General features: G+C 38.7%; 1 protein-coding gene across 1 annotated transcript in view; it reads left to right on the top strand.

Moving 5' to 3' along the window:
* The window catches only part of LOC126260557 (tyrosine-protein kinase Abl), a gene marked incomplete at its 5' end in the record, with an annotated part of 138,332 nt that overhangs the window by 22,666 nt on the left and 98,192 nt on the right, over positions 1–17,474 (top strand). The window contains 2 exons of the mRNA XM_049957890.1: positions 9,025–9,109; positions 14,985–15,162. Of these exons, the coding sequence (XP_049813847.1) occupies positions 9,025–9,109; positions 14,985–15,162 (263 nt within the window). The remainder of the gene's footprint in view (positions 1–9,024; positions 9,110–14,984; positions 15,163–17,474) is intronic.

Genomic DNA, 17,474 nt, shown 5'->3' on the forward strand with positions numbered 1-17,474 from the left:
GTTCAGTTAACCACTTCACAAAACTGGCAGCATTTGTTTCTGAATAACAGTCACTGGTGTTTTTTCTTATAGCTGAATAAAAGTTCACTCTCAGGAACAAAACTAGAAGAAGAGTCAGCATGCAGAATAATCATCCGAGAGCCTACTCCTATGAGAGCTTTAAAACTGCCAGTACCCTCACTCATTTTCCAGCAGGCCTCCCTGGAATGATTGTGATTCACCCACATATCATAAAGATAATACACTGTTGAACTGCCTCCTTCTTTTGATCTCTTTTAGAGGGATGTAGTTAGTGTTGCACCTATGTCACTTCTTGCAACTAAAAACTCTTCTTAACATATTTGAAAACAATGTGTTCCAAAATTATTTATATTGATGGACCACTACCTGTGAAGCCAATTTTCTCATACATAATTGTAACAAGTTTTTGTGATCTACCTGTGTTACAGGTTTGTTGTGATTATGGTGCTTGCCAGGCGACACAAAACCATTGTGTCCTAAGGTTCCTACATCTCTTACGCTTTCATTTACAATTCTGTTTACAGTTCTTTTGCCGACACCATAAGCTTCTGCAGTTCATTAATGTAGTTTCAGTTGTCAACAGTATGAGTCTCACTTACAAATTCACATTCACATTTGAAAAAAGTATAAATGCAGTAAATAATCCCCCTCGCCTACTTGTGAAGCAATTCATGTTTATTGCTGTCACCTGACACTTTCTTGATCGCAATAAAATATTTACGGATAAACATTCACAGCTATATTGCTACAAGAAAAAAAATCATAGATAATTGGATGAGTAATCTGACAGTCATGAAGTTTGGCAGCAATGCAACATGCAGAAGATAGAAAGAGAATGAACCTTATTGACTGCTAGTGGTTAATGGAAGGGATGTGCAGAATGGCTGAAAACTGGGCTGCCTTCCTACATGACACAGATCTTAGAAGGGGGAGGGTGGCACTCTAGGAGACCAATTGAACACTATGCTGCAGGCTATTGAACACTACGCTGTGGGCTAAAATAAAATGTTGCAACTCATTGCTTGGATGTCGTTGTTGTTTCTGCTGTAGGGAAGGAGTGGAGGGAAGTGCTGCAATTGGCTAGGGTGCATTATTTTGTGTCCGTAAATAGTTTGTCCGTCATCACTTAGTCAGTGAAGCACTCAATATCTTGCTGTGAAGAACAGTTGAATTTACTAGTGAAAATTCTCTGGTGTTAGTAATATGCAATAGGAAGAATTCTACTCGTGTGGCAAATTTGATAATCCCCCTCCTTAGTTCACTGGTAGCGATAACACTTTTTGTGAAGTGGACCGGGCAGCATCCACTCTGACACACCTCACACTAAAATGGCACTGTATGAAAGTATTGGCACCAAGCTATGAGCCACATGAGATTTATTATTTATTTATCTAGAAACATAATAATAAAATCTGTTGTTTTATATACAGTTGGATCACAATTAACAGCAGCATACAATAACATAGTCATACTGAAGTTAGTGTGTTAATCATAATCCCACACTCATAACTATCTCACAAGTGGAATGTGACAATATTATGAGAAGGAAAGTTGCTACTCACCATATAGCGGAGGCGCTGAGTCGCAGATAGGCACAACAAAAAGACTCTCACAATTAAAGCTTTTGGTCATTCGCCTTCATCAGCAATAGGCACACACATGTGCGCACACGCAAATGCAAATGCAACTCACACACACAACTGCAGTCTCAGGCAGTGTATGCGAACAGCAGCACCAATGTATGATGGGAGTGGCGACTGGGGGTGGGGGTAAGGAGGAGGCTGGGGTGAGGAGTGGGAGGGATAGTATGGTGGGGGTGGTGGACAGTGAAGTGCTGCAGGTTAGACGGAGGACAGGGGAGAGGTGGGGATGAGGTGGGGGGGGGGGGGGGAGTAGTGGAAAAGGAGAGAAATAAAAAGACTAGGTGTGGTGCTGGAATGACAGCTGTGTAGTGCTGGAATGGGAACAGGGAAGAGGCTTCTCATGATATTGTTACATTCCATCCTGGATTTTCCATTATCTCACAAGTGGCTCATTTAGGGGCCCATGCACACATTTTATGATCTAGAGGAGATGTGTATATTTCAGGGAAAATAGAAGATCCTTTTACTTGTTAGTACTAGTACCTATTTGTACTGTTAAATGAATACCTGTTGTAGTTTTTGAGTTGTTGGACTATTGAGTCAGCGGTAAATTCCCAACAATTCTCTTCTTATGAAGAATTTATTGCTGCTGCTACAGGAAGAAAATTAATACACTTACAATGAAAAAGCTCTTTTAGAATGATGGATCCCCAGGCATAAGTAACTATGCAGATCAGTCCTTGCCTCCTATTCAAATACAGTAGCTGTCCATCAGTGTTTCTTATGGTACTTCAGATCTTTAAAATGTACTACTACTACTTCTGGGAAGGTATTATATAGCTTTGAAGTTTTCAGTATTGCTGTGGTGAGTTGCAACCTTGTAAAAGTGTTGGCCTTGCTTTTCATACATTTTCTCAACAGCAGCTTTTCCGTTTGATTCAAGCTACTACTGAAGAAAAAGTGGAAATTGGAGATGTAATGTAGCTTCTGATACAGTATAATAGTAACTGTGTATTTAAGCTTTAAATACACATTCCTTATTTATGTATTACAGTAACACCCATTATACTCAGTTTAACAATGAAGACAACTATTGTGAATGTGAAGTGGATTTATTTTTAGAGGAAAGTTAACAATACCCACTGCTACATTTTTCTAATTTGGTCATTTGCTGGAGATACATAAGCTCACTTAGTGAACCATGAGAGTTGATGCCGAGTTTGACACAGGATTATCATTTGTGGGGGACCTAACAGCCGTGTACCGCAAGTCTCTAGAGGAACGGAGGGTACCAAATGATTGGAAAAGAGCACAGGTAGTCCCAGTCTTCAAGAAGGGTCATCGAGCAGACGCGCAAAACTATAGACCTATACCTCTGACGTCGATCTGTTGTAGAATTTTAGAACATGTTTTTTGCTCGAGTATCATGTCGTTTTTGGAAACCCAGAATCTACTATGTAGGAATCAACATGGATTCCGGAAACAGCGATCGTGTGAGACCCAACTCGATTTATTTGTTCATGAGACCCAGAAAATATTAGATACAGGCTCCCAGGTAGATGCTATTTTTCTTGACTTCCGGAAGGTGTTCTACACTGTCGCCTGATAAACAAAGTAAGAGCCTACGGAATATCAGACCAGCTGTGTGGCTGGATTGAAGAGTTTTTAGCAAACAGAACACAGCATGTTGTTATCAATGGAGAGACGTCTACAGACGTTAAAGTAACCTCTGGCGTGCCACAGGGGAGTGTTATGGGACCATTGCTTTTCACAATATATATAAATGACCTAGTAGATAGTGTCGGAAGTTCCATGTGGCTTTTCGCGGATGATGCTGTAGTATACAGAGAAGTTGCAGCATTAGAAAATTGCAGCGAAATGCAGGAAGATCTGCAGCGGATAGGCACTTGGTGCAGGGAGTGGCAACTGTCCCTTAACATAGACAAATGTAATATATTGCGAATACATAGAAAGAAGGATCCTTTATTGTATGATTATATGATAGCGGAACAAACACTGGTAGCAGTTACTTCTGTAAAATATCTGGGAGTATGCGTGCGGAACGATTTGAAGTGGAATGATCATATAAAATTAATTGTTGGTAAGGCGGGTACCAGGTTGAGATTCATTGGGAGAGTGCTTAGAAAATGTAGTCCATCAACAAAGGAGGTGGCTTACAAAACACTCGTTCGACCTATACTTGAGTAATGCTCATCAGTGACGGAGGAGATAGAGAAGATCCAAAGAAGAGCGGCGCGTTTTGTCACAGGGGTATTTGGTAACCGTGATAGCGTTACGGAGATGTTTAATAAACTCAAGTGGCAGACTCTGCAAGAGAGGCGCTCTGCATCGCGGTGTAGCTTGCTCGCCAGGTTTCGAGAGGGTGCGTTTCTGGATGAGGTATCGAATATATTGCTTCCCCCTACTGATACCTCCCGAGGAGATCACGAATGTAAAATTAGAGCGCGCACGGAGGCTTTCAGACAGTCGTTCTTCCCGCGAACCATACACGACAGGAACAGGAAAGGGAGGTAATGACAGTGGCACGTAAAGTGCCCTCCGCCACACACCGTTGGGTGGCTTGCGGAGTATAAATGTAGATTTAGATTCAGTTTTCAGTTCAGAGTCCAGGCATCGATTTGATTTTCCCGTGGTTTTCCTGAATTGAGTGGAATGAATGCGAGGATGGTTCCTTCAGAAGGAACGTGGCAGGTTGCCTTTTTCATCCATCTCAAATCTGAACTGAGCCCCAAACACTAATCATGTCTTTTATTTGACAAAAATTTAGTCACTTTCAGTCTTGACAGCAAACACCACTTCTATGAGTGTACATGACAGCTACAGTTAATTACGAAATGAACTCTTAAGCGTGTCGGTGTAGGTGGCAACCATTTATGCCACAAGAAGATGTGGTCTTTGACCAGCTTGTGTGGGTGCTATTCTTAACAGTTGGAGTATTGTTAAAGGTGATTAGAGACATTATCAGTGGGATTAAAATCTGAGGTTAATATGACCCCACATCTGCTGTACAGTTTTTACCATCATGCCCAGCAGTTGCAGCGTTAGCCCAGAGTTTGTGAGAACTGTTAATTTGGAAGACAGGGCTAGTATCAGTTGGACTCCATTAACATTGAGTGACAAATCGCCCATGTCTAGCAACTCTGTGTAAGTGTTAAGATTAGACACATCTCAATTAAAGAAAAAAACTTTCCATAGTTAAGACATTCACAGAAAATTGTAGAATTACTGACAGCTTTGTCCATGCCTTGCATGTTTTACATCCAGAAATATATTCTGGGAACTGTTATAATTGCTACACTCAGTCCTCCACGTACTGTCAGAAATAGGATTTGTATGAACAGATAATGTGTTTCCAATTCTCGATGGTCTGCTGTTGCTGTTTATTTGTAAGTTGTCTGCTTCTGGAATAGGAGATTCTGTGCAACTCTGCTTCAGAGTTTTCATTTGGAAATGGGAAGATCAGCATTAAAGTCCTGTAACAATGTTTGTCTTGTAGCAGAGCAATTAGAACATAATATGAGAGACATGCCAATACAAATAATCTGTCATGATTTTCTTTTGGTTGTTATTGTTACCCGAATGCTTGTTTCACTAGTTCTCGGTTCTGGCAGGCATCCCAATCTGTATGTAGGGCAATATGTTAGGGTGCACTTGCAAAATCCACCAACTCCTATATAGGCCTTATTAAAAACTAAAACTGATGCTTTGTGACAGAAAAATATTTTTATAGTAAGTGTGTGAATCGAGATGGGCACAAGCTTTGACCACCATCTTTTTTGAAGATTCATTTTCTCATTTATAGTGGTTGCAGTTTTGGCTTATTGTTTACTGCTGTATGGCATGGTGGCTGTTATATTTGAAGTTTGATTTCTTTTCTTTGTGCAATCTCCTAGTTTGGTTCCATTACAAAAAAAAATGGGGTCAATTCAATTTGGGTTTTGCGGAAAAAGGGAAACCTCCACATTTGGAAAACAAAGTGAAAATCATATAAATATCTCATTTACTGTGTGTATCATAAATTATTATACTGAAGTAGCTGTTCAATCAATTACTTTCAACCTACTTCTAGAATTTGTTGAATTAACGTCAATGAAGCAAAGTATAACATATCTTCATACAATGTTTGTGAGGCAAATATGAGGTGTGATCAGAAAGTATTGGATTTTTTTCTCTTAAAGAAGTTTTATTTATTCATCAAAATTCACTTCGTCCCATTCAGAGTAATCCCCCTCAGATATAATATACTTGTGCCAATACTTTTCCTTATATTGGAAGCGCTTCTGGAACTCAGTTTTCGTTATAATGTTTGACTCCTTCAGCAATTCTGTTTTTATCTCTTCAGTGGGGGCGAAATGACGTCCTATCACAGTTCTCTTCATCCTCAGGAATATAAAAAAGTCGCAGGGAGCCATGTCTGGATAATACGGTGGCTGAGGCAATATAATGGTTTTGTTTTTCGTCAAAAATTCGTGAACGATCATTGATGTGTGAGGGGGAGCATTATCATGATGTGAATTCTGTGAGTCTCTTGCTGCAACCCTGGTAATTTTCTTTGGGTTTCTTCACACAAAAGGTGCATAATTTCCGGGTAGTATTCCTTATTGATTGTATGACATAGGGCAGGAACTCATGACACACTGCCCCATTATAATCAAAGAAAACTATGAGAAGAACCTTGACATGTGATCAGAATTGTTGAATTTTTTTTTTATCTTCACTCCTCAAGCAGTTTCCATTGGGATGACTAGGCCTTGGTTTCTAGGTCATACCTGTATACCCATGTTTTGTCATCTTTTACAACCTTCTTTGGAAGGTCTGGATCATTGTCAACTTCATTCGGCAATTCCTGAGCAGTTTCTACATGACATTGTTTTCGGTCGAAATTCAGCAATTCAGCAATTTCAGAACAAAATGTGCATGCTGCATATTTCAAGCCCAACACATCTGTAAATTTGCTCGGCATGAGCCAAAGCATATGCCATCATCATCATCAGCAACATCTCTGTTAGTGATCCAGCAATTTTCCAGAACAAGTTTTTTATTTCTTCCGCATTGTTGTGCTAGGGTGTCCATGGCAGTTGTCATCTTCAATGTCTTCTTGACTCTTTTTGAAATATTTATACCAATCGTAAACTCTTGTCTTCACCATATTAGATGTTTCAAAATCCACAGTCAACATTTTGAATGTGGTGCTGCACTTTACTCCATTTTTCAAGCCAAGCTCTTGAAAACACATACAACCTTTTCAACTGTCAAACTAAATACTCAAAACAGCTGAAAATGTAAACGTACATTAGGAACATGTGGTGTTGTTGTTGTTGTTGTTGTTGTTGTTGTGGTCTTCAGTCCTGAGACTGGATTGATGCAGCTCTTACATGCTACTCTATCCTGTGCAAGCTTCATCATCTCTGCTGCAACCTACATCCTTCTGAAAGGAACATGTGTACCAACATTTGATTTTCACATCATACAAGATTTGACTGAAAAGTAACAGGATTTTTTTTTAATTTTGTGGGCTTTATATATCCAATTCTCAATTTTTTATGTTTTTTTAGGAACATGTGTACCAACATAAAAAATTGATAATTGAATATATAAAGCCCACAAAATTAAAAAAAAAAATACTGTTACTTTTCAATCACATCTTGTATGATGTGAAAATCAAATAATGTTGTAGAAGTCTTTATCCTTGGATAAAGTGTACTTTTTTTTTGGGGGGGGGGGGGGGGGGGGGGCTGAAAACTTTTCGGCGATAATCCGATACAACTTAGAAGCACATACTGCTTCTGATAATCATTTTTTGTATATAATTTGCTTAGTCCTGTGTGTGTGTGTGTGTGTGTGTGTGTGTGTGTGTGTGTGTGTGTGTGTGTGTGTGTGGCACCTCATGAACTAGGTTTAGAGCGTTGATGACATCTTCATTTTCATGCCACTGATAAAGTAGCCTCTGCCCCCCCTCACCCGCCCCCCCCCCCCCCCCCACCTCCTCCGCCCGTCGCCAAAATAAACAACTAAATAAATAAATTTAAAGAAGTGCCATTAATAAAAGCCACCATACCATAATATAGGTATATGTGTTTTGCATGTGCAGGCTGTTAAAATCACCGTATAAAGACTGCACTAAGATGTTTTAACAAAGTCTGTGATCTGAAAGTTTTAAGCAGTATGGCTTTTATCAGTAGCCCGCAAAGAGAGGTCAGGTAACAGTATACAAATCAACCAAATTAGTGTAACAGTAAATGCTGGCTTTCGGGTCAGGTGTATTTCTTTGTTGAAAATGTGTAGTCACCCTGATTTATATTTATCTAGATTACAGAACCTGCCTCAACAAAAAGGAAATAAAATGTTACGGAATTAATGATTTGGACTATCATATTTCATTTTGCAGAATGCTTTATCTATATAAGATAGTTTAGGTTGCATATACCACACCCTAAGTCGCAAAACATTTTCGTAACGATTAAGTGTACCGCAGGGAAATTTTTTACGGTAGCTTATAACACAGTAATAAAAGTCAGTCATTAGCCCTAAATGCAGAAATACAGAACAACATTAGTAGTACTGTTAGTCTATTTGGTAAATAACCTGTCACTGTGAGTGATTATTATTTGATGAAACTGACATTTGTTAATAAGTAATATCATGAGAAAAAACTTGTACTGATATCCAGTGTCAATTTTTAAATGTTGTGGTGATAAATCTGCTTGGGACTGAGCAAAATTGCATGATAATTGTCAGCTCTGTAACCTAGTAAAATGTTTCATGTTTGATTTTGTGTGTGTATTTATGTCACTAGTTACAGAATAAAATTTCCTTGTTTGCTTCACAGATTTAAAGTGAATGTTTTAAAATTGGATTTCAGAACATCTGTCTAGTATTTATATTTGAATGGCACCATACATGTTTAGTATTTCTGCTTTTTCTCTTTTTTGTATGCTACAATTCTTGAGCTATTTTAATGTGTTTCTTTAGACAGCTTGAGCCATTAAAATTTTGATGGGGTAGAGAAAGTAAAAGCTGGGGAAGGTGGGCAGGGGGTGATGTGGCCAGTGAGCACGGTAGTCAGTTACATGACTCCTCAATATTAGTTTAATTAAGTTGTTACTGTATTATAATTGTAAACAGTCTTAGAGTGATAATTATTACAAGTCTATCAGAATGGGACTGCAACTGTGTTCACCTGGAAATTACCCTGTGGGATCTTCTGTTGCAGCTGTGTTCTTTGACAGAATATACTGTAATATATCTGAATAAAATAGATATTCATTGAAATTTTTTATTGGAGTTTGTTAAATTTTCTTGTGCAATGTGTTTTATGGTGGAAACCAGAATGAGGTATTGTTGTTTAACTTAATAACTCTTTACCAAATTGTGGTTGCTTCACTTCCCTGTATTACAGGAAGACACCATGGCATTAAAAGACTTCCTAGAAGAGGCTGCCATCATGAAAGAGATGAAACATCCTAATTTGGTTCAATTATTAGGTGAGTTTCTTAAGGATTATCAGATTTATGAAATTTATTTGTGTATATTTAATATTAAATGCTTGCTTCTTGTTGTTACTCCCTTCAATATTACAATTTATCCAATTTGCTATTTCAGGGAAACACAAGATTTTATATTGGCTCACCTTGTACTACACAAAACCAGTGACTCAAATTCTTCGTAAAATAGTGCATTCTGCATAAAATAGTGCATTTCATTCCCATCAAATGTAAAATTCTCAAGACCTGTTTTAAATATTTCAACTTAGATCTTGTTACTACTGACAATTAATTATATGAGGACATGTTGAAAAATAATGCTCCAAATTTATTATTCTGTTCTCGTTATTAGTTGAGACATCACACGCTGTGCATATTAGTCAGTCATATTTCCCACTTAACTGACACATGTTGCAATCCTCTATTGCTAAAGGGCTCTGAACTGTAGCATGTAACAAAGTGGTGTGTAATGCAACTATGTTGGTGCATGAGAAGGGCCATGCTGTAATCAAGTTTGAAATTCGAAGAGTTTGTCCACACATGGAGTATCTTCTCATTCAGCATGACAATAACAGACCAGACCAGAGCATTGCAACATCTGCAACAATTCGACACCTTGGATCACTGTCGTCGATCATCCTCCATACAGTCCCGACTTGGCCCCATCTGATTTTCATCTGTTTCCTAAGCTTGACCACCACCCCAGAGCACATGGCTTTGATGTTGATGAGGCTGTGCAAGCAGAAGTGAAGTTTGCCACTGTCAACAAAACCAGACATTCTACAGTGACAGTATCAACAAAGTGATTGCTCGTTTGGAGAAATGTTCTTGTTGCCAATGTGACTCATGTTTAGAAATAAATATGTAAACATGAAGATAAAGATGCAAGATGTTAACAAAGTTTATTTTACTTATAAAGCTTAAAGAGTTTTCACATAAAAAATGCAGAGGTATTAATTTTTTTCAGCATTCCCTCATGCATTCAGATTTCCGAAGCTAGGGTAAATGAATTTTGATGATGTGCTACCTTTGTGCATCATTGATGAAGGAGTTTTTAAATCCGTTAATTTCATCAGTCATTTCACTACTGTACAGCTGTTGGTGAACGGTACAGAGAACAAGTGCTTGTGCGCACACACTTAAATTTAGCAAACCGTTCTTTTAAATGAAGGAAATAATCACACATCAAGTCTAGGTTTGTTTTTAGTTGATAATTTATTTCTTATAATGGATTTGTTTCATCTTGACACATCATAATACTGATTCCTTTCTTGGGGGACATACAGTAACGTTAGTAGAAGTCGTCTCGTATCTGTTTGAAAACTTGATAGAGGTGCCAGTGAGCTATGATAAAATAAGTGATAAATTATTTAATCATTTTTGTTTATTGAGTCCACATGGCATTAATAGTATAAGATAGAATGTGATGGAGAACAAGTAGCAATTACAAAGGTGTATATACAGTTCATCTAAACAGTTACGAGATTTGTTTTATTCGTGGTGTGTATGTAACATCAGCATAGTAACAATGGTGACAGCTTGAACTAACAACTGTAAACAACACAATGTGCATTCAGCTAGTCATTTGTGAGCAGGCAGTGTTGAGTAGTGGATGTTCAACCACAGTCTGTCAATATTGTTGTGTCACACATAGCAATGGAGCAACATCTCTAAATCAGATGTTGAAGGCATTCTCCAAAACAGTTTGAAGAAGAGAGTATGGAAAGTTTGTCCTACATACCTTGACTCACAAACTAAAATTACAAAAGTGTATGTATGCTGTAACTTGATTGAAATGAAAAACGCAGACAATTTTTTTCTGTGAAAAAATCGTCACAGGTGACGAGACTTAGTGTTACCAATATGATCTAACCACAGAAAGACAAAAAATGCAGAAATTCACATCATGGCTTAAAGCTCTGACAATGTAATAGACATTCGAGCCATTGCGACTCGTGAGTTGAACAGCATTCCAAAGAAGGACTTTCCTGACAGTTTGACATGGTCGATTGAAAAACCTGTGCACTGTACTGAAGTGGGGATGGGGGGACTACATAGAACACTTGGAGCGTTAAAACCACCATCTTAACTTTTATCTGTTTTTTACCACCCCAATCTCAAAAACTTTTAACTGACAGGGTATGGTACATAAATAAGAAAAGCAGAGCAGTAATAGACATGATTTTATGTGAAGTGGTGCACAAAGCACAGCTAGAAGAGAAACATTAACTGCCAGAAAAACATTGAGTAATGCGTGCAAGCAGCTGGAGACCAGGCATAGAACTTCTCAATTTCTAGGTGATTCACAGATACATGTTTATGCCTAACAGACTCCTTCATCACAGCCTAACACCATACAGAAGTGCGCACTAGGTTGATTTTCTCTGCCAATAGTTAGCAGTAATTTATCAGTTATTATTATCTTCCCATATATAAACAGAGTTTTGTTTGTTTCACATTTGATACACTTTTTCTTTTTTTACTGAAACGTGATGTCAATATTGTTTTTACTCCATTTTCCAGTTGTGATGTGAACTCGTCATCTTGCACATTGCTTATTTATGGTGTTATTAAATATTTTATGATGAACTGTGTTAGAGACCTTAGGAACATAAGAATTTCAGTCATTTTGTTCCCCTTGCTGAGTACTTCAATACAGAAAGAGCAAGAGGAAGGGAGAATGAAGGGAAGGCAGAAAGAAAAGAAAGTAAATGCTAACCCATTTTGCCAGTGTATACCTTTTGTATTCAGTAGTTTTCTCGTGGAGGAGGAGAATTCCTGTTGGTCAAAGATCTCATTCACTGTGGTTCGTTGAGCACATTATTCAGTGTAACAACAAAAACAATCAATCATTGATGAAATAATTTAATTGAATAGATAAAAAATTACTCACAAAGCAGCGGCAGAACACATACATAAAAGAAAGTTATAACTGGCAATCTTTCGGAGCCAGTGGCTCCTTCTTCAGGCAGGAGGATTGTCATTAAATGTTACAGACTACTGAAAACACCTTTATGTGGAGATAACACAAGCATATCTATGGAACACTTAATAAAAGACAGAAGCTTATTACATCCAGCTTTGTGTGCACTATTGGTTTATTACTATCTCAATTTGAGAAATTCAGTGTTCATGAATTTCAGACTTTTGGATCCCATCAAATTTTATGTATAATAAGTAAATAGTTATGAAGTGCATAAGAAAGTAATGGTTCATAGTTTTTAAACACTTTAGTTCATGCTAAATATTGGTTATTCCTGCTCCTCAAATTAATATACTGCAGTTTTCAAAATAGGTGAGGAAGCACAATTTTCCCATCAGATCATATTAAGCTTAAATGAACAAACATGTCACATAATATATTTTGAAGAGGAAAGATTTACGAATAAAGAGAGTGTGATAAGGGGAAAATTTGAATAAGATTCCTGTGTTACTTGCATGCTGTGGTGATCTTAATAATGCTTGGCACAGAAAGATAGGTGAAAATATAAATTTGTGTCAGCAACATTGAAATTATAGATGAATATATACTAGCAAGCCAAGTGTATCAGTGTCGTTATTGCTATAAAAATGCAGAAGTCATAAGAAGATGAGAGTCAAAATCCTGAGACAATTGTCCTGAATGTTAGTTCTCTGAGTATGCTAAACCAGATATAGACAGGGAGATGCAGACATTTGGAATAACTCTTCAGGTAGAAACTGTCACAACATTGCATTAAATATCTTTTCCAGAAATTATTATTGGCAGTTAGTCTGACAACCCATTCAGAAAGGAATATCTTAGATGTAATTGCAACAAAAAAGTCTGAGTTCTTTGATTCAGTAAATGTAGAGATAGAAATTAGAAATCCCAAAGCTAGTACATTATCATTGTTCACTTGTGCTGAATGGAAATGTAAGAAAATAATGGACGATTTCTGTAAGTGACTCAAAAATATAAATACAAAAGTTGCTGTTACAATCGGCCACTGAAAGTGATTGTAACCATCAAATAGGTTGTAACAATAATATGGAAAGGATAAATTGCTACTCACCATGTTGCTAATCACCACATTGAATTGCAGACAGCTGCAATGAAAAAGAGAAGGTAGTCAAAACTGTGGCATCTCTCATCATGCTGTAAAAGGAGAAATATCCTCCCCACTATCTCCCCACCCCTCACACAGTGTCTGCCGCCCATGCAATCTACGCAATATCCTTGTCCATCTTTACTGCACTCCTGTTGCCATCCCCTTGCCTTGTGGCTAATACCCCTGCAGTAGACCTAGATGCAAGATCTGTCCCATTCTCCCACTGTCACCTAATCCATTTCTGTCACAGGTATCTCCTATTCCATAAAGGCAGTGCAACCTGTGAAAACAACCAGACTTAGCAGCAAGCACTGTGTCACAATCTGTGTGGCCATGACAACTAACAAGCCCTCTGTTTGATTATTGACCAGCACCAAGCTGTAGCGAGGAGACAGCAGGACCGTCGAGCTGCTTAACATGCTGGCCACTACAATGTGCTTACTTTAATGACTGCTTGACAACGTGTCCCATCTGGATTCTTCCCATCAGTGCCAGCTTTTAAACTTCCTGGCGGATTAAAGTAGTGTGCTGAACAGAGACTTGAACTGGAGACATTAGCCGTATGCGGGCAAGCGCTCTAGAGCTATGGAGCAATTGCCCGTGAAAGGTGAAGGTCCCAGTTTAGGGTCTCAGTCCAAGACACAGTTTTAATCAGTCAGGAAGTTTCACATCAGTGCACACACTGCTGAAGAGTGAAAATTTCATTCTGGAATACCAGCTTTTCTGAACTGTGCAGATGGAAACTCTACCTGATATATTGTTCCAGTAACATCTCTGGCTTCAATCTTTGCTAGTATCTGTCCTCTACCAGCCTGTCCACAACCCTGCTCCTATTCCAATATCTCACATGCCTCTATCCCATTGATGCACCTACATAACACTTCCCTTGCTGTACTTATCTCCTCTCTTTCCTCCTCCCCCCTCCTGTATAGCCTCCCAATGCTGCATGTAGGAAACTTATCTTGTCCCCACTCCCTCCCCCTATGTCCCTGCACCCTCCCACAAGCAACACTAGCATATTTCCCCACCATTACCCTGCAACACCTCCCTGTCCCCATGTCACACTTTTTCTTTCCCCAACTACCCACTCAGTTTGGCCTTAGTGCCAGAGATGGCAGTGATGTGTGTGTGTGTGTGTGTGTGTGTGTGTGTGTGTGTGTGTGTGGGTGGGTGGTGGTGGTGGTGGTGGTGGTGGGGGGTCTCTTTTCTTTCTTGGTGGGCTTCTTTTTCTCGGGGGGAGGGGGGGCATTGGGCTTTACTTTTTTTTCTCTACTTCTGGAGGAGGACTTTGTTGAAAACCTGAAATATTTTTAGCATTCTTTTTCTTCTTTTTCATTGTGTCTCTCTATGACTCAGTGCCTTCTCTATGCAGTCACTAGCAGTCTATCCTTTCCACATTACTGTTATTCCATCCTGGACTTTCCATTGTTCATATATGGTGTGTAATCTAAGCAAAGTGGTAAAGAAATCTATCATTGGTTCATTCGTTTGATGTTGAAAATTGACAGGCATCAGTCAGTACCAAGTTGACAGTGATAAAAATAACAGTTCCCTTTCACCTTCTTTTTGCTGCCGAGCTGCAAAAGAATTTATAATTATTAGAATTGGGCAAAACAATAGTTTTAAATAGCTGAGAGTGACAATGGCGAAGTTGTCTTTCCTCCCAGGTTTAAAGTTGTCATATTGGTCTCCTTTAAGTTATCTCCATTCATTTATTGTATTTTTATTGAAACTGTTATTTTGTAACTTCAGTTCTTTTTCATACCATGATGATATTTAAAAATATTCTTGTTTGTTTTTGACAGGTGTTTGTACCCGTGAACCTCCATTTTATATAATAACAGAGTTCATGAGCAAGGGTAATTTACTGGACTATCTGCGCACTGGAAGTAAGGAGCATATAACAGCTGTTGTTTTGATGTATATGGCCACCCAGATTGCTAGTGGTATGAGCTATCTTGAAAGCCGCAGCTTTATACACAGGTGAGTTTTCATGATCTACCAGTTTTTTTTTTTTTTTTTTTTTTTTTTTTTTTTTTTTTTTAAGGAAAAGTCAAGAATTTGAAATAAATAAAGGTGGTGGAATATTCTGCTCTCTATGATAGCTTTGCATGAATTGTTTTAGCTGTGTGTGTGTGTGTGTGTGTGTGTGTGTGTGTGTGTGTGTGTGTGTTTCTTTGAGGAAAATACATAAACTCTAAATACATCAGATTAGATTAGATTTACTTTAATTCCAATTGATCCGTAGTGAGGAGGTCGTCCAGGATGTAGAACATGTCATAAAAACAACAATACATGACAAATATTTACAACTCAAACAAATAAGCTAATGTACCATTCCACAGGTCTCAAGTGGAATGATCGTCATTTTTTAATTAACACTATATGAAAGGATCATTTTACAAATACTAATGCACTGAATTTAAAATAAAAAAGTTTATTTATTTATTTATAAGGTAGTAAATGTGTAATACAACTACTACAATACTTATTTACAATGAACACATTACTGCACTGAAATGGTGCAGAAGTTAGATTGTACTTAAACACACACACACACACACACACACACACACACACAAAATCAGTTGGTTCTACTGAGAAATTCATCAATGGAGTAGAAGGAGTTGGCCACCAATAAATCCTTTAGGCTTCTCTTAAACACTGAATTTCATTGGTTGTTAAGCTTTTTATGCCTGCTGGCAAGTTATTGAATATGAGTGTTCCTGAATAGTGCACAGTTTTTTGTACAAGACTAAGTGACTCTAAATCCTTGTGAAGATTGTTCTTATTTCTAGTATTGATTCCATGAATTGAGCTGTTGGTTTGAAATTGTGATATATTTTTAATGACAAATTCCATTAAAGAATAAATATATTGGGAAGCAGTAGTTAGTATTCCTAGTTCCCTAAACAGGCTTTTGCAGGAAGTTCTTGAGTTCACACCACATATAACTCTTATTGCACATTTTTGTGCCCAGAAAACTTTAGCTTGGCTTGATGAATTTCCCCCAAAAATAATCCCATATGATATTATGGAATAAAAGTAAGCATAGCATGCCAGCTTTTTCATTTTTATATCCCCTATGTCTGACACAATTTGCATTGCAAATAGAGATTTGTTAAGTCGCTTCAGCAGATCTGTGGTGTGCATTTCCCAGTTGAACTTATTATCAAGCTGTAATCCCAAGAATTTAACACTGTCCACTTCTTCTATGTTAGGCACATACTCGTGGTGCACCCCGGACGAGTTCTGAACTGTTTAGTGACAAAGAATAGGCTAGGATCCATTGATTAATGTCCACAAATAGCTGATCTTTCTAAGACTACACTTGATTTGCACATTCCAATCCCGGGAGTGGAAAGACTTACCTTAGGGGGAAAAAAGGACAGGTATACACTCGCGCGCGCACACACACCCATCCACACATATATATATATTTGTGGATGGATATGTGTGTGTGTGTGTGTGCGAGTGTATACCTGTCCTTTTTTCCCCCTAAGGTAAGTCTTTCCGCTCCCGGGATTGGAATGACTCCTTACCCTCTCCCTTAAAACCCACATCCTTTTGTCTTTCCCTCTCCTTCCCTCTTTCCTGATGAGGCAACAGTTTGTTGCGAAAGCTTGAATTTTGTGTGTATGTTTGTGTTTGTTTGTGTGTCTGTCGACCTGCCAGGACTTTCATTTGGTAAGTCACATCATCTCCAGCCGATGCACCATTTCATGGAATCCTCCCCACTCCACCAAGAGTGTCTTTCCGCCGTCCACCTAACCTTCGTAACCTCTTAGTTCATCCCTATGAAATCCCCAAACCACCTTCCCTACCCTCTGGCTCCTAGCCTTGTAACCGCCCCCGGTGTAAAACCTGTCCCATGCACCTTCCCACCACCACCACCACCTACTCCAGTCCTGTAACCCGGAAGGTGTACACGATCAAAGGCAGAGCCACGTGTGAAAGCACCCACGTGATTTACCAACTGACCTGCCTACACTGTGAAGCTTTCTATGTGGGAATGACCAGCAACAAACTGTCCATTCGCATGAATGGACACAGGCAGACAGTGTTTGTTGGTAATGAGGATCACCCTGTGGCTAAACATGCCTTGGTGCACGGTCAGCGCATCTTGGCACAGTGTTACACCGTCCGGGTTATCTGGATACTTCCCACTAACACCAACCTGTCAGAACTCTGGAGATGGGAACTTGCCCTTCAGTATATCCTCTCTTTTCATTATCCGCCAGGCCTCCATCTCCGCTAATTTCAATTTGCCGCCGCTCATACCTCACCTGTCTTTC

This window comes from Schistocerca nitens, chromosome 5, assembly GCF_023898315.1.
Source record: "Schistocerca nitens isolate TAMUIC-IGC-003100 chromosome 5, iqSchNite1.1, whole genome shotgun sequence".
Classification (NCBI taxonomy): Eukaryota; Metazoa; Arthropoda; class Insecta; order Orthoptera; family Acrididae; genus Schistocerca; species Schistocerca nitens.